General features: G+C 36.3%; 2 protein-coding genes and 2 long non-coding RNA genes across 7 annotated transcripts; 2 read left to right on the top strand and 2 right to left on the bottom strand.

Annotated features, from left to right (window-relative positions):
* Window positions 1-1,218: 1,218 nt before the first annotated feature.
* LOC147402457 (uncharacterized protein OsI_027940-like) lies at window positions 1,219-4,999 on the top strand. The gene is made up of 6 exons (XM_086444122.1): window positions 1,219-1,352; window positions 3,377-3,563; window positions 4,019-4,172; window positions 4,297-4,334; window positions 4,422-4,485; window positions 4,607-4,999. The coding sequence occupies exons 1-6, from the start codon at window positions 1,348-1,350 to the stop codon at window positions 4,696-4,698; spliced, it is 540 nt and encodes a 179-aa protein (XP_086300248.1). The 5' UTR covers window positions 1,219-1,347; the 3' UTR covers window positions 4,699-4,999.
* A 675-nt stretch (window positions 5,000-5,674) lies between these two features.
* LOC147402456 (uncharacterized) lies at window positions 5,675-13,616 on the bottom strand. 3 transcript variants are annotated; one of them, XR_015178895.1, is made up of 5 exons: window positions 13,224-13,616; window positions 12,878-12,934; window positions 12,714-12,755; window positions 6,654-6,711; window positions 5,675-6,246 (listed from the first exon to the last, which is right to left on the bottom strand). It is a non-coding gene; the product is annotated as an uncharacterized LOC147402456 (long non-coding RNA). The 3 variants fall into 3 exon arrangements; XR_015178897.1 differs by having other exon boundaries at window positions 5,675-5,875; window positions 6,103-6,711; window positions 13,224-13,602; XR_015178894.1 differs by having other exon boundaries at window positions 5,675-6,711.
* Window positions 13,617-15,642: 2,026 nt separating this feature from the next.
* LOC147402455 (uncharacterized) lies at window positions 15,643-19,197 on the top strand. Of its 2 annotated transcripts, XR_015178892.1 has the most exons (8): window positions 15,643-15,900; window positions 15,977-16,040; window positions 17,036-17,193; window positions 17,446-17,608; window positions 17,797-17,934; window positions 18,294-18,369; window positions 18,486-18,659; window positions 18,743-19,197. It is a non-coding gene; the product is annotated as an uncharacterized LOC147402455 (long non-coding RNA). The 2 variants fall into 2 exon arrangements; XR_015178893.1 differs by lacking the exon at window positions 15,977-16,040.
* An 867-nt stretch (window positions 19,198-20,064) lies between these two features.
* On the bottom strand, window positions 20,065-22,057 carry LOC147402454 (putative ABC transporter C family member 15). The gene is made up of 3 exons (XM_086444121.1): window positions 21,300-22,057; window positions 21,015-21,159; window positions 20,065-20,485 (listed from the first exon to the last, which is right to left on the bottom strand). Exons 1-3 carry the CDS (start codon window positions 21,366-21,368, stop codon window positions 20,364-20,366), a joined length of 336 nt encoding a protein of 111 aa, XP_086300247.1. The 5' UTR covers window positions 21,369-22,057; the 3' UTR covers window positions 20,065-20,363.
* Between the last annotated feature and the right edge of the window lie 883 nt (window positions 22,058-22,940).

Genomic DNA, 22,940 nt, shown 5'->3' with positions numbered 1-22,940 from the left:
AATGTAACTCATCTCAAAAGGAAGGGAATTTTAGAGAATAATATATATAGCAATTTCAATTAGGATATTCTATATTAGGAAGTTCTAATAAATAAAAATATTTATGTTAGACTAATTTCCTTATCTTGGTTGATGTAATCCTTATAAATATCTTATCAGGATTCATGTAATATTCATCCAAGAATTATCAATAAAATTTTAGAATTCTACATGGTATTAGAGCTCAAGCTCCACTAAGCACATCGATTCTGGTGTGTCATTCTTCGCACGATGGCACCATCATCGGACCTAAATCCTTTTTTTTTTTTTTTTTAACTTTATTATTATAGTTTTCTTCAATAAAATCACATTTCCTTCTATTTCTCTACAAATCTTTCATGTCATTACATTCATCTCTTACGATCTCATTTTTTTCCTTATAAAAAACTAATGAGAATTCTTTCATTTAAATTGCATAATCCTTATTTCTCTGCTCTTGAGAGAAATCATGACAGATCTAGTTTCATAAGTCAATGACTCCAACAAATTAAAAAAAATAAAATGGGATGCGACAGCGATGGACTTCACAGACAGGCGATGAGCACCGAAAATAGAATTGGATTGTTGACGATCTAATAACATGCCACCTAATGAGATCAAAAGAAATTATTTGGATAAGTCAATTGCATATTCTTTCTTTAATTATGTAATTGCGGGAAGATGTTAGAGAACCGGATGCAACATATTATGATTCATGAGATACATTGATATGACACAATGTATCTCATGTATCGTAATATGTTACATCCGATTCTCTAACACCAATAAGGCTCCGATTAAATAACCTGTTGGATTGGTTATGTATCCATTATGTTGCGATCCATAACCAATCTGATAAAATGTGAGGAAGTAAATATTTGATTTGGTCTCGACTCAATTGTTATTGGATACGATTTAGATTCTAATATTGAGATCTCATAAAACCCGATCTGGTGTTTATCAAATAACGGGTCAGATAATGGGCCTCATTTTAGAAATCTGAGATCATATTGGGCTTCAAATACGATCAAGTTCACTGTAAATCAAAACGAAGCCCAATACCGGCCCATTTACATGGGAAGGCAACTGAAATCTAACATGGATTTCGTCTCTAACAATTTGGGTTGGGTTGGGTTGGGCAGCTGAAACAAAGCAAGGCCCTTCAATTACTTTCTCGAAATGAACAAAAACATTGGATGGCATTTTCGTAATTTCAGGTAATAAATATATAAACCAAGTTTTTGGTCGTTCACAATGCCTTCTCTCAACTACTGAAGCTTCGATTCTCATTCTTTCTAGGGTTTCTTTTCCCCTCTTTTTCGAGACACAATGAGGTGAGCTCTCTTGTATTTTCTTCGTTTCAAATTGAATTTTTCGTTTTCTACTAATGAGAGATCGTTTTATGTTTCATTTCATCTGTGTTTGGTTCTTTTATTTTGTTCTAATTGATGTGATCTCTAAAACCGTACGAGTTAGGGTTTATCTGCTTTTGTTCACAATATATGTGAATTCTATGTTTGGTTACAGTGAAGATTTGTTCTCTTAAAATCTGGTGTTTAGGTTATTGGGGGAAAAAACACATTTATTTATGTAGAAATTACCGGGGAGAATCGATTGGTTAGTTTTACTCAATAATAATCTTTAACGCCTTGTCTTTTAGTTTTCAAAAATTCATATTTCGTCTGTTGAGAGGAGGAATGCTATAAAAAGGGTATCCACTTAGTCTCAATGTTAGGCACACAACCTTGTAATTTTTTTCATTTTGTGGGTAATTCAATTAGGTCCAGTAAATGTTGTAGAAATAGATTACCAAAACCACTATACATGGACTTGTCCAGCACAATGGGTGATCACCCATTGGTCTATAGGTTCAGGTAATGGAGAAAAACTCATCATCAGATTGGCTTTAATGTTTGTGAAAGATTTTTGTTACTTAAAAGGGAAAAAAATCGTATTTTTTGTACTTCTAGATAGTGCTCTATTTTACTTTTTTCCTTATTTTCTTGATATTAGAAATTAAAGAATATGTAGTTTCAACCTTTGTTTTTTTTAGATGACATGGGCATTTCACAACAAAGACAAATGGAAGATCAATGGAAATGAGTGTCTTAGTGCAAGTTGAGTGTATGGAAACCAAGATGAAGTCGATTGAGGTAGTAAGAAAAGATCTGATGGCACATCCTTTGAGAGAAGATGGAAATTTGAATAGACTTGATTTGCAAGATGGGATTCATGTTGGTTACCCCAAATAGTTGGGATATTGTATAGTTAATGATGACGAATTGTGTCCATGATCATTTGTTGATGAGGAAAAATAGGAAAATGATTTTTGGTTGCTTGGGAAAATTAAATTCTAAAAACTATTTAAGGGTTGTGAATAAATTCTAAAAATAAGATTGTCGAAAGACTTTTTTTGAGGAAATCTGCTCTTAAATCATTTGCAATGGCTAAGGGTTGTGCTTGTCCTTGAATATAAAAGGGTTATTTCCTCATTGACAGTGTGATTATGCATTAATATGTTGTTCATCTATGCCTTTGGTGGTTAGACAACATGCAATTCCTGCCAGTCTTGTAGAAGTGTTCTCATCTTGTTTGAGAACATTCCATGAACCATATAAGGGTATTTTTTTATACATATAGTATTGGGGTAATTTAATAATGTATTTGCGACCCCATTTTACCATGTTCTAACACGTTCACATTTTTAAATTGTAGAACATCCATTTGGTATTTTGTCAAGTAGGATATTAATTTCCTCCAAAAGTTTTGTCAAACTGTTGGGTCTGAATCTTCTTAGATCTCACCATTTTACATGCTCACCACTGAAATAGGTATATCTAAAAACATGTGTGCATGCCATGGTGATATAAAATATTATAAGAAACCAAGGAAAAGGAGGAATATAGAAACGCTGTAGCGAGAGCTTCCAATGAATTAAGGTTTGCCAAGTAATTCTTCTTTATGAAGAGTGGAAACATCATTGGCACTTCTTTAAAGTATTGCTTTACATGGACACTTCTGTGAATTTACCTATGCAAAATTTCCTTTTTTAGACAACTTATATGAATAAATATGGTAATAAACTATTTCCTTTCCTGTAAATTTTTGCTTGTCATCCCTTCAGAATTACAGACACAAGCTATGGCATTTTTAGAACCCCTTTTCACAATCAATAGACTGTTCCTAATATCTACCAATTTTGTAAAATAAAGGATTCATCTGTTGACCCCAAATCTTTCGGTTATGATTCGGTGATGATGATGATGACAGTTTCTGGCTTAATTTATCGTGGTTCTTTTTTATTTATTTTTAATATCGTTCACTGAGTTGACATTTTCAAATGCTGCAAACTTTGTAGTCGCCATCCTGAGGTGAAATGGGCAGAGAGGGAGGATAAGGTTTATATTACAGTATTATTGCCTGATTCAAAAAATGCAAAGGTCAATCTCTCACCCGATGGATTGTTTAGTTTCTCTGCTACTGCTGGACCAGAAAACCACCTTTATGAATTGAAGTTGGATCTTTGTGATAAGGTCAATGTAGAGGTAAGATTGCTTTCTAACATTGGTTGGTAGTTTTGCTGGCTAAACATGTATCAGTTGAACTATTTTATGTCGAGACAAGTGGTTGTGTACGAAGCTGATCAGCTTAGCCCCCTCATACCTGACACAATATGAGGAACTGGGATATACCATTTAATGGGTCGTATGTATGGGATCTTCTTTTCCAAAAATCTGCCTGCGCAAATACCAACTATCTGATCCTTGCCTTTCTTTTCAATGGTCAGAAAATATATTTTAAGTCTGTTAAATTCATGGATTGGATGTTTCTTTAGGATCATGGATTCGTGCAATCTTTGGGATAGATGATACCATAACCATTTACTGGTGATTGCATATGGTGTATTGCCAATAGGCTAGACTTGTGAACTTAAATCTTCCCAACTTAAATATTACTTTTTGAATTTATCCTTTTGTTCACTGCTTTCTGACTTGACCAGGAAAGCAAAATAAACATAGGTGTAAGGAGTATATTCTGTGTTATTGAGAAAACAGAGAAACAATGGTGGAAGAAGTTATTGAATGGCGACCAAAAAGCACCTCATTATGTGAAAGTTGATTGGGACAAATGGGCGGATGACGATGAAGAAAAAGGTCTCCATTTCTAATACTCTGTTTTGTCTCTTAATTTTTTCATTTTTTTTCATTTGTGACCCAATAAACTCAGTCCTTGTTTTTAGTTTGAAACTTATTGAATTTACTTGCTGATTTGTTTTAGATCATCCTGAGATGGATCTCGACGGAATGGATTTCTCGGTATGGTTTCTCTTACCAATTAGGTTCATTTCTTTCAATATTAATCTTCTACTTGTGCTTATTGTTTCTTTATTTCCATCTTTATAGAAATTTGGTGGCGCCGATGGCCTGGGCGATATGGGTGATGATCTCGATGACAGTGATGATGAAGGTAGCAAATTCTGGAGATGCCCTTATAGATTATATCAAATGTGCATAAATTTTGTAATATAATTGGAATGACTGGAACCGCGTGCATTTCCCCAACCTGATATGTTATGTTTCATTTGTAGATCAAGAAGTCGAAGGGCCAGGAGAACAAAAAACTGAAAAGAGTGAGGGTGAAGTACCGGAAACCAAGACAGAAACTGCGCCAAGTGCATGAAAAGTATTTTAGGTCAAGAATTTATTGCAATCGCCTACAACCTTTTGTTTGGCAGAAGTATGTGGGTAAAGTCGTCTTTCAGTAGCTGGGACGTGCCAGATGCCTAGGGTTACTGACATAATGAAGCTCCGTTTTTCTTGATAGTCTAGTGAAAATTTGAGATTTTTATTTGTTGACCATCTGTAGGTTGAAATTATTATAGGGTCTCGTGGATTATTATCTGAAATAGGCTTTAAAAGTTCCTAATGTGTTACTCGTTCTGTCAATTGGGATTTAAAGCTTTTTCTTACTATTATGTTGATGTTAAAAGGGAGTAGATGCTGGAATGTCAGTCTAATATTCATAGTTGCCCTTAACATGCATTCTGGGCAACTTTCTGGTTCCATAATCCAATTGTGATTAATTTTTAAAATTTTAGCTTCACTCAAGCTAACTTATGGGAAACATAATTGACTCAAGACTTTTGGAACATTCCCCGAATAGGGGATGATGTTTGAAGATGATCATTGTTGGGTGAAAATGGCTCTTTTCTTGAGATCATAATTGATTTCAAAGTGTGCAAGTAACTGAGATTTCTGAGGGCATTGGGTTCTCTAACTACAAAATCAACTGTGCCCATCAAAATGCTGGTTAAGAAAAAAACAGAAAAACTTCTTACCCCTCAATACAATACCAAATCGGCCACATCCAAGGAAATTATGAGATATTTTAGGTTTTAATCTTTACATATGTAGCTTTTTTGGCATGTATCGAAGTGTGGGAGGGTTTCAATCCTCCACCCTCATGGCCTACTCCTTTGACCTAAAACATTTCTATACAATGGACTTATGTTCTTTTTTTTCTTTTGTTATTGAACTCCATGGCCTGGCCTACCCCTTTGACCTGAAAACATTTCTATACAATGGATTTAAGCCTTTTTTTTCCCTTCTTTCTTGAGCTCAACAACAGACTTTGTTCACAAAACCAATCCAACAACTACCAATCAACAATCAGGCTTTAAACATAAAACCCAAACCTTGAATTACATACATCATTATATGATCTTAGGAACACATAAAAGAACAAAAAAACATGCTTTTTTGTCTCTCTTTTTTTTTTTTTTGTAGAGTACCACTTGTGATGCTCCTAAGCAAGCTAAGCTTTCCTTCCCTGACCACTTTCCAACGCTCCAGAATGCCTGTTGAACCAAAGTGAAAGATCTTACATCTAGCATTCTATCCCTGCACACATTGTTGCCTTTAAAAATGGTAAATTTGCTCCATTAAAATTCAGTTTAAGGAAGAAAGGTGGAAGCATATCATTGGTCTCCCCCATTTCGTTAACATTTTTTGCAACAAAAATCCAGGGCCATGCACATATCTGATACCATGTATTCTATAATATATTTAAGGGGAAGAACCATACTTCTGTTGCCACCACTCCTGCCTCTGCCTCTGCCTCCACCCATGCCTTTAGGACCCCCATCATCTTGGCCAATACCAATCCCTCTTGCTGGCCTCCTACTATTACCATCCTCTCTGCCTTGTCCTACCCCAGGTGGCCTCCTATCTAAACAACGTTAAATAACCATAAACTTTACCTATAGTTCTACTTAATTGTATGAATTGGGCCCAAGAAAGTCTTGGACCAACTTATGTTACAAAATAATCCAAGAGAACAATAGAAAAAGTCATGGAACAACACTGAACAGGTAGCAGGGGCATGCTATGGCTACTCGTTTCAATGTGGGTATGAATATGAGGGTCCATAATGGTTGAGGACATATCAAGTTAAAACAAAAGTGTACAATTTGTGTTGTTGAGTTGAGTAGATCACCCTGAAATGCAGAAAGATTGTTTCTTCTAGAATAACAATATTCAAAAGCTTAATCATGGTTCTCGTAAATTCCTAGAGATGACCACTTAAAATGACTGCCCCTTTAACCGAACAGACAGAAAGAGAATAGAGCAGTTTACCGGAGCGGCTGTTTACCGGAGCAGCTCTTATTGGTTTCTTCCTGAACTACATCAATCACTGGTAAACCAAAACCCCAATATTTACAATAATCAGATAAATAAATCAACAAACTCGAAATAAATAAATATTCACTAGTCATTTTTTAATGGAGTCTAGCCATAAAAATAAATGATATTCTGAAAACTGCTAAAGAAAAGGATTCAGATCATAAGATTCGTAAATAATTCTGAATTTATTATTAACACAATGAAATATGATAAAGAAAATTTTAAATAAACAAGATTAACGAATCTTCATCTTTTATACACTCAATTGGGAATAATAAACAGTTTATGATCCTAAAGTCATCGTTACACTAATGACTAACCAACACATTTTCACAAAATAAAAAATTAAACCATGAACCAGCGACTCGTCATGAAAAGTAAGAGTGTCCATCTCTCATCAACCAAGTCTCAACTCTTAATCTTTCAAATTTGACGGCTGGACATGCAATCTCTATCAGGTTAGGTTATATTTAGAGAAAAACCCCACCATGAAGTAGTTTCTTGAACAATTTCATAGGGAAGATTGCATGACATAAACTATTAAGTTTATGCCTCTTACTTTAAACTAGAGTCAACATATTAATTTGAAATAGAGCAAATATAGAGAAATAACCAAGGGATAATCACATCATCTAAAAAATGCTTGTATAAAGGGCCGTTTTAAATAAATATAAATAACGATAATAAGTCAAGGAACTAAAAGATGATCTTGTCTCTACCAAAACACAAAGTAAGAAACATGATAAAAATTCTTTTAATTAGAAAAATATCAGCAAATGTTCTTCTCTCATAATGTTTAAAGTCTAGGAAAAACCAAAATCAAAAAAGTTTTGGCATGAAAATGAGTCCAACATTTTTATTCAATTCATAAGATTTGAGAGAATCTTAAGGTTGAAATCGTGAATCTCATAAGAAGCAGAGAATACATATTCAAAATCCTCATGCATCCATAGTAGAAGAAAGAACATTAAACTTCATCTGATACATAAAACACTAGACAGAAACTGACTCAATAATCCCCATATTTACTAATAACGTGCTTCCACACGGAAAATAGAAAGCAGAATAAAATCAAGTATGTATCAGAAAAAAGGTCAAGTATGACATGACATTAAGGTTACCAGAAAATCATCCAAGCGTTCAACTAAAAGATAAGCAAAGGAACAATGAAATAAATTGCAAAATGTCCAAATTTTGAAGGGTCAGATCACATACAAACTAATAATTCTGGTCAGCGAGAAACCCATCTCAATGTTATCATCAGAGATATATCTGCTTCTACTAAAGGCCTTCACATAAGCTCTTTCAAGTTCTTAGCAAAGATCACCAGGGTGTCTCCACAAAAAGTAACAAGAATGAGCTTAAAAGATTAGCATCAAGGAGCAAATCGATGTCTGATTTGGCTAAAAATGCATCATCCCAGATGGAGACAAAAATGATGACAATGATGAAGACAAAGACAATTGTCTGAGAAAATTGAAATGAAAAGATGTACCCATCACTTGTTAAAAACAAACTGAAATGACAAAATTTCCCTAATCTTTAGCAAAAAAATAACATGGATTTCTGGTCGGAAAAAAAAAAGTGCAAACTACCAATGTTAGTTCTGTAAAGCGAAGGTAATAGTGTTACTCAAAACGCACATATTACTGAAAAGGAAAACACAAATCCCGGAAAATCCATAAACCAGGAAAAAGGGCCAACCAAGTAAATCACAAGATAACTTTTTTTTTGTTGATAAATCAAACGATCTTTATTAATAGCATGGTCAAGGAGACCATGAAGCAGAACAAAAAATAGTGACCTTGCTAACATGGTTGTCAATAAAGCCTGGAAAACCTGGTTCAGGAATGTTTATGCAAGTTCAGCGCACAATGATGATCATTAAAAAAAAAAATTATACGTAAAGATAAATTCAGTCATGAGAAAAAACAGGTCAAGTAGACCATCCGAAAGAAAATATCTAGCATGTATAGTTGAAATGAACAATTACAAGGCCAAAATAATACTCACGAGTGTGCGATTAAATTATAAAGAACTTAAATATCTGTGGACACGGGATTTTTTATTTTCGAATATCTCAACCACTTTATAGGGGGTTTTGGAATCACCACCATTCTTTTTGGAAAAGGGTGTGAATGGTCACCCGGGTTGCATTTTTTGAAAAATCATGTTTTTTAGCATCTAGTGACTCTCATACGGATAAGGCTCATTGGTCCAACTTTTGATTCTAGGTAAGGGGGTCCATAGTAGGGAGTAGGGAAAGTGTTAAGCACCCTACTCCTTCCACCTTTGGTAGTAACCTCGGATTTGGTCGATTTTTGAAAATAAACTAAATTGAAAATAATCAGAAAAATCCGATGTGTGCCCTCAAGTATGAGAGACTTTCGATGTCGGTTTAAATCATTGAAGTCACCTTTATTGAAAAAGGGGCCCTTTGATGGTTTAAGTCATTGGTGGTGTGTGCATAGGTGTAGAGAAGGGAAAGAAGTAGAAAGGGGGAAGTTGGAAGGGTGAGAGGGGGCTATTTTGTCCAAAAGCCCACCTTGATCTTGACTTTATCTTCTTTGATTCTTCAAAGGATGAGTCTTCTTTTTCTTGATCTTGAATGTGTAAGATTGAATAGAAGATTGAGAGGAGATGATGTTTGACTTGAGAGTGAGTTGAGAGAGAGTTGAGAGTTGAGAGAAAGTTGAGTTGAGAATTGAGAGTGGAGAGTTGTACTATTAGAAGGTATTTTTCTTAATTTTTCATTAGGAGTTGTGAGTGGAGAATGAGGGGGGTTTTATAGGATTTGAAGAGTATTTTTAGGGGTATAGTTGGGTGAAATGGTGAGAAGGAATAGAATGGTTTGGGGATTGTGAGAGAAGAGATGTGTAAATTGAGAGTAATGGAAGGACATTTGTGGAAAAATGGTTAAATGACTTATTTGTAACCCAAATGGGTTGAATCTTTCAACCCATTTTGGTTGAGTGTTACGTGGAATGAAATGAATGGTGTTTGGTTGAGAGAATGCGGGTGTAAGACGATGGTTGATTGATTAAGTGTTTGGTGAGTTAAGGAGAGTGGATTTTGATTAAAAGAATAGATTGTGTAAGAGGGTAATTGATTAGGTTTTAGGAGGGTGAGGGAAATGGTGACATGTGTCAAGATGTGTGGAGATTAGAATTTTAGATGAGTTGATGGGAGATGAGTGTTTGATTTGAGAGGAGGGGTGTGGGTTTATAGGGAATGATGATGGTAAGTTAGGGGGAGTTATGGGTTTATAGGAAATGATGATGGTAGGTTAGGGGAATATATGGATTTGTAAAGAATGATGATGGTAGGTTAGGGGAGAGGTGATGGATTGATGTGATTTTTTAGAGAAAAGGTGGTGGGGTAGATTGTTGGATGAGAGACATGAGTTGAGGTGGTGACATGTGTCCCACTTTGATGATCATATGTGATTGGTTATGATCTTTGGGTTGGATTGAGAGTTGGGTTTGGGTATAGTAATGGGTAGTGGATGGTGGGTTGAATTAAATTGGGCTTAAGTGGTAGGTTGGGCTTGGGTAGGATAGTTGGGTAATGGATTGAATTGAATTGGGCTTGGGTAGGATAGTTGGGTAGTAGATTGGATAGTAATGGATGATGGGTTGAGGTAGGTTGAGAAGTATGGAGTGGTGGGGTAAGTTTGGGTTCATGGGTCACGTGGTAGGGCCTTGGGCCATTTATTGAAAGGAATAGAGATTTTGTAAATGTTTGGGCTTTGAGGGCCCATTCTGATTTTTATAAATTTTAGGCATTTTGCATCGAGGGCCCGATCAAATTTGGGTGTCTACAATATCTATTAGAGGCTATGATGTTTTAAACTATACCTCATCTGAGACTCGAAGATACTTAAATTGTATTCCCACAAATGTAGCATTCTGGCATTCTCCAAAATCTGTCTCCTTCTTACATTGAAATTAACACCATCAATGCCAATCACAAACTAAGGGAATGTAAACTATCCATTTAAGGGGAGAAAAAAATACACTTTTGACGTATATATGACTTCACGGAGATGAACATTCATCCTAGTATCACAATTCACCAAATGCTCATTATAAGTCTCTCCATTCTTCAGCTCCACTAACTGTAACTGTAGACACCCAAATTTGATCAGGCCTTCGATGCAAAATTCTCCAAAAATTGGAATGGGTCTTCAAAGCCCAAACCTTCAAAAAAAAAAATTTATTTTCTCTTTCAATAAACGGCCCAAGGCCTTACTCACGTGGCCCACAGACCAAAAACTCCTCACCCCACCTCTACACCTCTAAATCCATAACTATTCAACCCAGCCCATTACCATTCCTATTCAACCCACCACCCAAGCCCAATGGATTTAAAATCCAACACCACACCCAACAACCCAAGCCCAACTAATCTACCCAAACCCAACCATCCTACCCAAGCCCAATGAATTTAAAACCCAACACCACACCCAACAACCCAAGCTTAATATCACAAACAATCACCCATGACCATCAAGGTGTGACACATGTCACCACTTCAACTCACCTCCTTCATCAAACTACCCACCCCCATTACCTTTTCTCTAAAAAATCACATCAATCCATCACCCTCCCTAACCTACCATCATCATTCTCTACAAACCCCTACCTCCTTCCAACCTACCATTATCATGCCCTACAAACCCATACCTTCCCCTAACCTACCATCATCATTCCTTACAAACTCATACCTCTCCTCTCAAATCAAATACTCATTCTCTCTCATCAATTTATCTAAAACTCTAATCTCCACACATTTTGACACATGTCACCATCTTCCTCACCCTCCCAAAATCTAATCAATTATCCTCTTACACAACTTATTTTTTTAATCAAAACTCACTTCCCTCAACTCACCAAACACTCAATCAATCAACCACCATCTTACACTCTCATTTTCTCAACCAAACACCATTAATTTCATTCCACTTAACACTCAACCCAAATGGATTGAAAGATCCAACCCATTTAGGTTACAAATAACCCATTTAACCCCCCTTACACAAATTCCCCTCCACCACCCTCAATTTACAAATACCTTCTCTTACAATCCTTAAACCATTCTACTTCATTTGATTTTTTTCACCCAATCTACCCCTAAAATAACCTCCAAACCCGTATAAAACCCCCCTCATTTTCAACTCATAAAACCTAATGAAAATTTAAGAAAAATTACAAAAATCCTATATCTCCCAAAAATACTCCCCCAACTCTCAACTCTCAACCCTCTCAAGTCAAACATCATCTCCTCTCAATTCTCTATCCAATCTTACACATTCAAGATCAAGAAAAAGAAGACTCATCCTTTGAAGAATCAAAGAAGATAAAGTCAAGATCAAGGTGGGCTTTGGAAAAAACATCCCTCCAACTTCCCTCTTCTACTTCTCCCCCTTCTCTACACCTATGCACACACCACAAAGGACTTGAGCCATCAAAGGGCCTCTTCTTCAATAAGGGTGCCCTTAATGGTTTGAACCAACATCAAAGCCCCTCATACTTGAGGGCACATAATAGATCTTTCCGACTTTTTTTTTTTTTTTTCTTCAAAAAAAGACCGAATCCAAGGGTACCCACCAACGGTGGAGGGAGTAGGGTGTCTAACACCTTCCCCACTCCCTAACATGGACCTCCTTATCTAGAATCAAAAGTTGGATCAATAAACCCTATATGTACGAGAGTCACTAGATGCCAAAAAATATGATTTTTCAAAAAATGCAATCCGGGTAACCATTCACACCCTTTTTCCAAAAAAAAATGGTGACAACTCCAAAACACCCTAAAGTGGTTGAAACATTCAAAAATCAAAAATCTCGTGTCCACAACAACCATACCTACTGAATCACAAATGCGAAAAAAACAAAGAAAAGAAGTCTTTTTTTTGTAATATAAATCCTAAGATTCTTTCTTTCTTTATTATTATTATTATTATTTTGGTAACAGCGATGTTGAATGATCCCAACAGATACAAAGCATTTACCATAGGATGCCCTTGAGCCGTCTTCAGTAGAGAAAGAGGAAGCTGTAACGTAAAACCAGACAAGAAAAGCAAAGTGAGATCAACTAAGTCAGTAAAACACAAATGAGATTCAGTCAACTCAAACAAAACCCTAACCCTAAATTTAGGTCAAACGAGTAACATACCATCTTCTCCGAAGTACAAAAGGAAAAAAAAAACCTAATAATTAGCAGCAGCAGCACCTGCAATCAAATCAAGAACAAATAGAAACAAAAGCATTTTATCCCTGAATATTCAGATATCAAACAATTATTATAATTGAAGTACTTTAAACCCTAGAGTTTTTAGAAACCCTATCTACTGATGAAGCTCAAGCAAAGTAGTATGGAATTTCTAGTCTGAGTAGGCGAATCAAGAACTATAACGAGATCTAAGACAAAACCCTAGAATGATCGAAATCATATCAGATAAAAAGAAGTCTTCTAATAAATAAATAAATAAATAAAAAGGGGGGGGAAGGGGGGGAAATACCTCTTTGCATCAAGCTGCCTCTCTCTGAAACCCTAAGAGTAGGGGAACTACTGAACTAAGAGGTGTTTCGGTCTTAAGCAGACGAGTCGTGCTGGGGTGACACAAAGGGAGACACACTGGTGACAAAAACACGTGGTGTCGTGCACATTACCGTAGATGTTTTTCCGCGAGATTCGTGAAAGAAGCATCTACGGTTATGGGCGTGCCCCCGCATCATTTTTTTGTCTCCTGGTGTCATTCCAGCATTTTCCTCAACAGAATGATCTCATAGAATTAAGAACACTGAAATTCAATGACCCTATAAAAACCATCTCACTGTACATACGGATGGCAATGGGGCGGGTTTAACTAAATCCGACCCTTGCCCCGATTATCTTTGGTCACCCCAACTCAGGTCTAATGTTTTTAACCCATCCCCGCCCGAATAATTTTTCTCCATCCCGTACCCCAATTTAATGATTGAATGGTATGTTTTAATCTTTAATTAGGTGTGATAAATAATTTAAGAAATTGGATTGGATTCTTCTAGAATGAGGATCGAGCAATATGTCAGCAAAACTCCATCTCACTTAGTTACGCCTACTAATGGCCAAGAAGCGAAATGATTGGGATGCCCGTTCCCTCTAAAAACTGTCAATGGGCAGATTTGTTTTCTCAACAACGGGAAAGTCCACGTCGTTTGCTTCCTACCACTTCCATTAGGGAGTTTAAACCTAGGATGTGGGAACTAGCGTCTTACCACTTCACTAAGTGGTTCTTCTTAATAGTAAATCTAATATATATATATATATAGGGTCGGGTTCCTGCAACACATAAAGCTACTTATATCTCCACAAATCGTAGTAATCGTCGGATTAAACGAAAATCCAACGGCTGAGATCTGTGTACACATAAAGTTTTCAATATTTGCTTATTCCTCCCCGCGTGAGCCATAAACGAAACAAGTCTATCGAGGGGGAGATGGAGCTTCGAAGGATGATTTAGATGAAATCGAAGGAGAAGAAACAGACCCAGTCATTGAAATCAGTTTTAAATCATTTTGCCCATATTTGGAGTTGTTTTATAGATGGATTCAAGTTTGTGGGTGTTGATTTCATTTGGGGATTGAGACATGGAGGTGGGATTTGGGATTGGGAAGGACTTGAGTTTTCGAAATCTGGTTTTGAGATCGGTGGGAAGAACAGAGTTTGAAACACCATAAAGATTGATTGATGCAATTTGTTCAAGAATAATGACATTGTTTGCTTTGGAAATGATTTCTTCGACAGTTGAATCATCGATATCAGAGAAGACTGAGAGATCATTCATGGCAGAAAAAACACAGAGAGAAAGTAAAGAGAATGCGAGAGTGGAGATGAAGAAGACGAGATGTGTTTGGGGTAAGTGCTTGGGGGCTTTGAATATGCAAGGAGGTAGTTCTTAATTTAAGAAGACAAGAAGTTTGGAAATGAAGAAGATGAGACATGGAGAATCCGAAGAAGATGAGCGGGGTTTGGAAATGAAACATGCAGAATCCGAAGAAGATAAGTGGGGTTTGGAAATGAAGAAGATGAGAGGTGTTTGGGAATTTAGAATATGCAAGGAGGTAGTTCTAATTTAAAAAAAATGTTAAGTGAAGTAATTTCTCACGTGTTATTTAATAGATCTGGACCGCAGATCTGCTAGCTATCGGACGGTCTTTATGATTTGTCGCGATGTGAGTCGCAATGTGTGTCGTGCGAACCCCACCCATATATATATATATATATATATAGGGTCGCGTTCCTACGACCCCCATTACGACCCTCATCGCGACACACGAAATCAGCCGTCGGATTTAGCGTAGATCAGCGGTCCAGATCGCATGTAGATTTAAATTCGATTGTAAAATAACGAAAATTCGTTATTTACAAATGCCTCCCCGTAAACAAAAACCCAAATCTAAATAACAAAACAGATATGATTTCTTCTTCGTTTCTGCGTCTTCTTCTTCACTATCTTCCTCTTCGTCAGATTCGTCTTCTTCTTCACTCTCTTCCTCTACGACAACCATTAATCACCGTCTTCCTCATCTCTCTCTCTCTCTCTCTCTCTCTAACTAGTTACGAAGAAACGAAGAGCTCGGCCGAACCCCAACTCGTCATCCCTCCCTCTGCTGGAAACGAAGACAGAACCTCCTCAAAGATACCCAACTCGGCTTCGTTCTCATCTCTCTCTCTCTTTCTGTCCAACAGAAACCCTAAGGTAAACCCTTAATTTTTTTTTTATTTCATATTTTTATTTCATTTGTTTTTTTAATGTATCGATTATGACGAATCATATGAGTTTCTTGCAATCGATCTCCATCTCCATCTTCGTCTTCTTCTTCTTCGATTTTTATGTGTGTTGTTGGGTAGCATGGGTTTTCTGCCTAATGGGTTTTGGTTTTGGTACGGTCAGACAGGACTCAGACAGTCGGGTTAAAGCAACTCGATACAATCATAAGGGTAGTCTTTCATTAGTAACTGAGAGATTTCGTGGAGATGGGTACAACTGACGAAAATACGGGCATAAACATATCAAAGGAAGTGAATTTCTTCGGAGCTATTTCAGATGCACACATCCTGACTGTCCAGTGAAAATGAAACTGGAACAATCTCCTAATGCCTGCTAAACAGATGCACACATCCTAGCTGCGAAAAGTTCATTCTTCTATAAGGTAAAAATATTAATGCTACTGAAGCAATTTTCTTTGCTTGCCTTAATTACTCATTGCCCTGTCTTCTGTTTAGCAGCTCTTCTCAAATGGGATGAGAGAATCCGAGCAGCGACATGTAACTCTGCGAATCAATGCTTTTGGTAGATAAACAAGAACATCATCACTTTCTCATTATGTTCTTTTTGCAATTTTTCTTTTCCTATACATTTTTCTTCTTGCTTATTTTTTTAATTTTTAAAATCTTTTGTGGGGGTAAGCTCGTGTGTGTCATTTCGTGCCATGTTTGTAATTAAGATGCATTTCCCAGTGTTACCTATTTAATGCACGATTGTTGAAACACTGTTTTTAAACCCAAGCAGTGTCCAGACTACTAACTTGCTGCTTCGATGGGTTTATATAGGGATTCCATACTAGACTACATATTGGAAAGGTTGGGGTGAGAGAGACAGAAATTCTGGTTGAACCCGAAATTTTAGTTGGTGATGTCTTCTTGTGCCAGCTAAGCTTAGTTGGTAAAAGTCTTTCGGTGATGATACAAGAGACCTGGGTTCAAATCCCCCCAAGTTGTTCTACTTATGATCCTAATTTTTATATGTATGCTTATTAGTAAATAAATCAATACATATAATGCACTAGAACTTTTCACAGTTGTCATGTTGTAAATATATTTTATTGTACCAGTAGTTTAATCTATTTTATTCTTACTCATATGCTTTGTATGATGCCTTCATCTACTAATTTCAAACCAATAACCTGGCTTGCCTAGCAAGAACTGAATTCTTTGACATTAGATCTATACAAAGTCTCAAACATAATCAATTTTCTCCATTTCCATGGTGTTTGAGTCATTGTTCAACCTTGGTGTTCTGATCTGTGGATCTTGTGGTCTCAAGTAGGTTGATTCTTCTAATTTTTCTCTAGGAAACATGTCCCCCCTCCCCTAGAACCCACCACACCCTACTTCCTTGTTCCTTTCTTTATTTTCCATTTTTCTGACCATGTCATTTGTATAGTTTACATAAAAACTTGATGTCACTAGGTTGATTATTGACTCTGTATATCATGTATGTATTACCTTTGAGAATTGAAGTTCCACATTGTTCAATTTTCTTTAACATTAATTATGTTAACTCAGGTCGCTCCATCGGGATGGTCAGTAGGAGAATGCAAAGGTAAAGCAGGCTGATTTCCGTCAGCATACATGGAGAAACGTCATAGGATCCCCACCAGTAATACAACCACTAAAGTTTTCTAGTAGCACACATGAACTAGTCAGAACTTTATGTATCTAAGGTAAACAAAGCACACTGTGTTGCTAATGTGTAAGGTGGTTGCTGAGATGATTCAAAATACTGAGATTAAAAATGATGTCTTGAGATGTGTTTGTGTTCTGTGCAGTCATTTGTTTCATTCTAGTTCCTTTATGAGTGATTTTAATTTACAATCAACAGCTTAACACATGGGCACAAATCACTCCATGTATCTGGATTATGTATAGATAGGGTTGTTTCGTGTAAACTTTAACTTCCTTCTATTTGGAATTAGAACTGGTATTGCCTATCCAAAACGGAAGCAGAAAGTCAAGCTTTTGAGTATGCAAAGAGAAGTGAGCTCAATGTCGTAACAGTTTGTCCATCCCTTATCATCGGGCCAATGTTGCAATCCACAATGAATGCTAGTAGCTTGTTTCTTGTCAGACTTTTGACTGGTATTTCCTCCTACTATAGCTATCATTCTTATATATGTAGTTACATTGACGGATGTGGATATTTATTACTGTCAGCACCTTCATGTATCTATGTGACAACATCTCATACTTTCTTATTGACTAGCGTTTTCTTATGGAAATAGAACTCTGATGCTTATAATTATTCATTATTGCCAATAATCTATCAGATGGGTGTGAAACTCTGGAAAACAATGTCCGGATGATGGTAGATGTGCGTGATGTGGCTGAAATATCTTTTCTATGTGATTAGTCATTGTCAAACACCATAGAAGGAGGAACCAGATGGCTGGTTAATAAATTCAAAGGTGAATTTCACTACCCCTTGTTAGTTTCCAATATTTTCTTCATTTACTTCACATGTATATCAACTGCCATATATGCATCAGGTAGAAACATAATACTACAAATGTTATGTCTGTTTTTCTTTCCCTAGCATGTAAAGCAATCCAGTAATATATTATAGCAAGTTTAACAATAAGTTGACCTTTTCTTTGTAGTTCATTGACTAAAATTAATTCCTTGTAAGTTATAAGAAGCTATAACTGTACGAATTGAACCACAATACACTAAAGGCATGCCAATATAATACCAAGTTCAATGCACTTTAGCCTTTATGATCCCCAACTTGAACTGTCTGTTTTGTTCCTCTCTTTTCTATATGAAGCTTGCAGAACTTGGAAGGCTTTCAGCATCAATGAAGAAGTTGGAGAAGGATCTCAAGAACACTGATAGCTAATCAAGTATGTTTAGCTCGACAGTGTAGACTTGTTTTAAGAGTGTGACCCTATCATATCTTCTCCTTCTCCATTTTTTATTCCAAAGATTGGTTCTTTTTTTACCGCCTTTGTGAATGCAGAACGAGCAATACTGCAACAAACTCAAAAAATCAAATGATAGGACCTTGGCTCTCGTAAAAGCTGGTATGGATTTGGTGGTTGTGATTGGGTTGCTTCAACTGGCACCTAAGAAAGCCACGCCCCGTGTAACAGGAGGCTTTGGATTTGTCAGCTCATTGATCTCTTGTTATCAGGTAAAGGCAAAATCCCGGTTTGTTTCTATATCTATGGTTATATAGCACAGAGTTTGGGTGATGAAATTTGTTATGTTGTGCAGTTACTTCCTTCCCCACCGAAGACCAAGACACCATGAAAGCGGGAGATTCAAGCTTCCACACCATGAAAATAGACAAGTTCCGCTAACTTGACAAATGTTCTCATTATTCAGTTACCCTTGATTCGATGAAGTTGAACTTGAACAGGAGATCTCAAAGTTCCATTCCAATAAGTTGACTCTCATACTGGGTGCAGTTCAAATCATTGTTAGTGAAGTTTGTACCATTTATTGTTGCTAAAAAAACTGGTTTATCTTGGTCCAGTTATGGTTAATGGGGTTGCTATGCCCATTGAAATCATTCTAACTAATTATTCAAGATGTATTGGATTGCAGCCATGAGATTGTTGGAATTGTCAAAGAGGTTGGTTCCAAATGTTGAACATTTTAACAGTGGTAATCATGTTGGAATGGGAACTTATGTGAACTTGTGTAGAGATTGTGAGTATTGTACTAATGGGATGGAAATCCATTGCTCAAAGGGTTATACCTTAATCTATGATGTTGTTGATGAGAATGGTACAATAATAAAAGGGGGATATTCTGTTGAAGACCAATCATGCTTGGTTAAGAAAACTAAGTATTTCAATAATGTTTTAACATAAACTCAGGCCTTTTGTGAATTGAACCCACACAACAAATCCAAAACACTTGAAACAAGATGTAAAATAGAATAACAACTTCATCGAAAACAGAAGCAAATTGTGCAAAAGCTTCACACTATGCAAGTAGAAGCTAGTTCCAAACTCAATTTTCGAAACAACTTGCATTGCCATTGCCTCTTGTCACCATGAATTAGTACATCTTTAAACAAATCAAACAATGACAACAGTTCTGCCATGCTTCTTTGTTCCATAATGTTTCACTAAAAATAACTAAAACAATAAAATCTAAAAATCTTAGATAAAAAGTTCCAAGGCAGCCTTTTCATACAAAGTTCTTACATGTGACAGCCACCTCAGGCCTATATTAGCAGAAACATTGATAATCGCTTACCACATTCATAGGAAAAGCTAATAGAAAAACCATTAACAAGGATGGCCAAATAAGTAAGGATATAGGACCAATATAGTCCAAATGCGACATTCACACTTACATTAAAGTATCAGAACAGATTCCTGTCACCCAATTACTAGTATCCTAATAACGTATGTAAGTTGAATTATTAATCCACTAAAGCATCACAATCACTGACCACATTCAGAATCACTTTGGGTTCAGTCTCCTTCACAATAAAACATACTGCTCATACACTATGGGCAATATCATAGGATACTACTTTACCACACTTTTTTCAATAAGAATCAATAAGGTTGGTTCAAGTAACAAACTTTATAAAGTAAGGGAGTATGTCCTTTTTTAGTACATATTGCAAATTTCTGACTACCACATGTTCTTTCAGAGTATTAAATACCAAAGACACCAAAACAAAACAAAACAAAACAAAAAAATGAATAACTGATTCCAAGAAGCCGCAGAGTCTGCTTCACCATTTGATGCTAATGCTGACCGATCAGATATAAGTCGCTATAGAGCATCAAAAGAATGGAATTCTCCTATGATAGTTGATTGGTTGACCATTGTTGCATTCCATGTCAAGATCTTCATAGTCAAAGCCACTAGATTATGGCTCCGTATGATGGAATTCGGATCTTCGAAGGCAAAGCTTCTCTATGGATCCATGAAATGGAACCTTTACGGGATGGAGCTTAATTTCGTAAAGCTTCGGCCATTGTTTTCCTGTCACTGTAAATGATATAAAGGTAAAATGTCAAATAGGAATGATAGAAATGTTGAGAAAGCTGGGAAATAGGATACAAAGTCCCCATCCAACCTATAAACATTTTATTATTTTCTTCTAATCAAACCATTTTAAAGAATATCGGTTACATCTGATGCACATGCCGCATGTGCAATATAAGGACAGTAGACCATCCCCTTTGGGCATCTTATGAAACCTCTAAATTCATGTTCACTTTATACAGTTTTTGAATAGGATTTATTTACAGAAGCATTACTTAAGCGTGCGTGTGGAGATTAAATTACACACATTTGAAGGATTCGGGAATAAATCCGTGTTACTTACGAGTACTAATATTTTTAGTCTTAAAGATTCTTTTGCAAGTATTTCTTTGACCAAAGATAATAAAGATCATCGTTCACAAATTTTCTCCTAAATTTCTGAAAAATTATGGTCATTTGTTTGTGTGGGTCAATCGCTCATAGTGCTTCACAATAATGGTGTCATAAATGATTTCAAATGGGATCGACTTACTGGGATCAATTACTCCCTCTGGCACAAAGATCAAGAAGATTAAAGAGAAGGCAAATGTGATTAACGACAACATATCCAAGCGAAAGCATAGCCATTCCATTGCAAGAGAAGCATTAAATTTGGGCTGGGAATAACCATCCATCAGCTTCAGGTTCATGTGAAATAAATACAAAAGCCACATGTCATGTTACAAGAGGGTTTCTCCAATCAGCTGCTGCTTTGATTGATGGATTTAAATTGAGGTTATAATACTTGAGAAATAGAGTTTAAGGACATGAGTATTACCTGATACCAAATGCAGGCAGCAATGACCGGAATAAAAATGATGAAAACATGCCATGCAACCTGCGACATTACTGCTATTATTCCAAGAAGTTGTATGACTGAGCAAAACAAAAATAGAAATCTAAAACAAAACAAAAAATTTGAGAGTGTGTTTCTATTGGCACCTCAATTTTCACTTATTCTCAATGATGACCTTTTTTTTAAGGGGTGAATCTCCATTTCGTACCCTGAATATGACAAAATTTCGGATTCGGTACAGTGTTCATTTTAACTCCCAAAACATGTTTTTACAGTGAATTCGTCACTTTCATAATCTACGAATACATGAATTATGTCAATTTTATAGTCTATGAATTCATTGATAAAATACCAGCAATTTTGCCTTACCACCGATTTCACTGGTAATTTTTGAATGAATTGGTTGATAATAAACATGATGAATTTACTGGAAAAACATGTTTTGGGATTTCAAATGAACAATGTACCAAAACCAAAACCCATTTGCAGTATCATACCATGTACAATGTAACAAAACCAAAACCCATTAGGCAGAAAACCCATATGTGTCGTAGGAACACATTTAAAATGAACAATGTACCAAAACCAAAACCCATTAGGCAGAAAACCCATGCTACCCAACAACACACATAAAAATCGAAGAAGAAGAAGACGAAGATGGAGATGGAGATCGATTGCAAGAAACTCATATGATTCGTCATAATCGATACATTTAAAAAACAAATGAAATAAAAATATGAAAAAAAAAAAATTAAGGGTTTACCTTAGGGTTTCTGTTGGAGAGAAAGAGAGAGAGAGAGATGAGGACGAAGCCGAGTTGGGTATCTTCGAGGAGGTTCTGTCTTCGTTTCCAGCAGAGGGAGGGATGACGAGTTGGGGTTCGGCCAAGCTCTTCGTTTCTTCGTAATTAGTTAGAGAGAGAGAGAGAGAGATGAGGAAGACGGTGATGAATGGTTGTCGCAGAGGAAGAGAGTGAAGAAGAAGACGAATCTGTCGAAGAGGAAGAGAGTGAAGAAGAAGACACAGAAACGAAGAAGAAATCAGATCTGTTTTGTTATTTAGATTTGGGTTTTTGTTTACGGGGAGGCGTTTGTAAATAACGAATTTTCGTTATTTTACAATCGAATTTAAATCTACATGCGATCTGACCGCTGATCTACGCTAAATCCGACGGTTAATTTCGTGTGTCGCGATGGGGGTCGTAATGGGGGTCGTAGGAACGCGACCCATATATATATATATATATATATATATATATATATATATATAATCAAGACAATGCGGGTTAGTGGAGTGGGGTATATCAAAATCATCCTATCCCAAAATCGAATCGATTTTTCATTTCCACCATCATAATCACCTACAAGTTGTTTAAAAATGGGAAAAACCGACCCTATAGAAACGGGGTGGGGCAAAATTTTCTACTCGTAAGCACGACATATGGCCCATTTCTTGGAATATTTATGCAAAAGTTATCATCATGTGCTTCATGAACGGAGTCCACATGGAATTCAAGCCCATGATGAATAACGAACAAATACTATTTCCCCTTTTAAGTCTTACATCTTAACTCATATATTCGATTAAGTCACATTTGTGTTCCTTTTATAGCCCCAAATTGCA

The sequence above is a fragment of the Akebia trifoliata genome, chromosome 5, assembly GCF_017979445.1.
Source record: "Akebia trifoliata isolate Shusen 1 chromosome 5, ASM1797944v1, whole genome shotgun sequence".
NCBI classification, from domain to species: domain Eukaryota; kingdom Viridiplantae; phylum Streptophyta; class Magnoliopsida; order Ranunculales; family Lardizabalaceae; genus Akebia; species Akebia trifoliata.
Note: the sequence above shows the minus strand (reverse complement) of the source record. Positions and strands in the feature narration are given on the sequence as shown.

What these genes read in the sequence shown, in the direction of transcription:
- LOC147402457 (XM_086444122.1), top strand. An exon ending in GGATGACGATGAAGAAAAAG is followed by an intron (nt 4,173 to 4,296) that starts GTCTCCATTTCT and finishes GATTTGTTTTAG; the next exon opens with ATCATCCTGAGATGGATCTC. An exon ending in TCGACGGAATGGATTTCTCG is followed by an intron (nt 4,335 to 4,421) that starts GTATGGTTTCTC and finishes CCATCTTTATAG; the next exon opens with AAATTTGGTGGCGCCGATGG.
- LOC147402454 (XM_086444121.1), bottom strand. Translation starts at nt 21,368, where the DNA reads ATGTCGCAGGTTGCATGGCATGTTTTCATCATTTTTATTCCGGTCATT. An exon ending in CTGCCTGCATTTGGTATCAG is followed by an intron (nt 21,160 to 21,299) that starts GTAATACTCATG and finishes ATGAACCTGAAG; the next exon opens with CTGATGGATGGTTATTCCCA. An exon ending in AGAGGGAGTAATTGATCCCA is followed by an intron (nt 20,486 to 21,014) that starts GTAAGTCGATCC and finishes TATCATTTACAG; the next exon opens with TGACAGGAAAACAATGGCCG.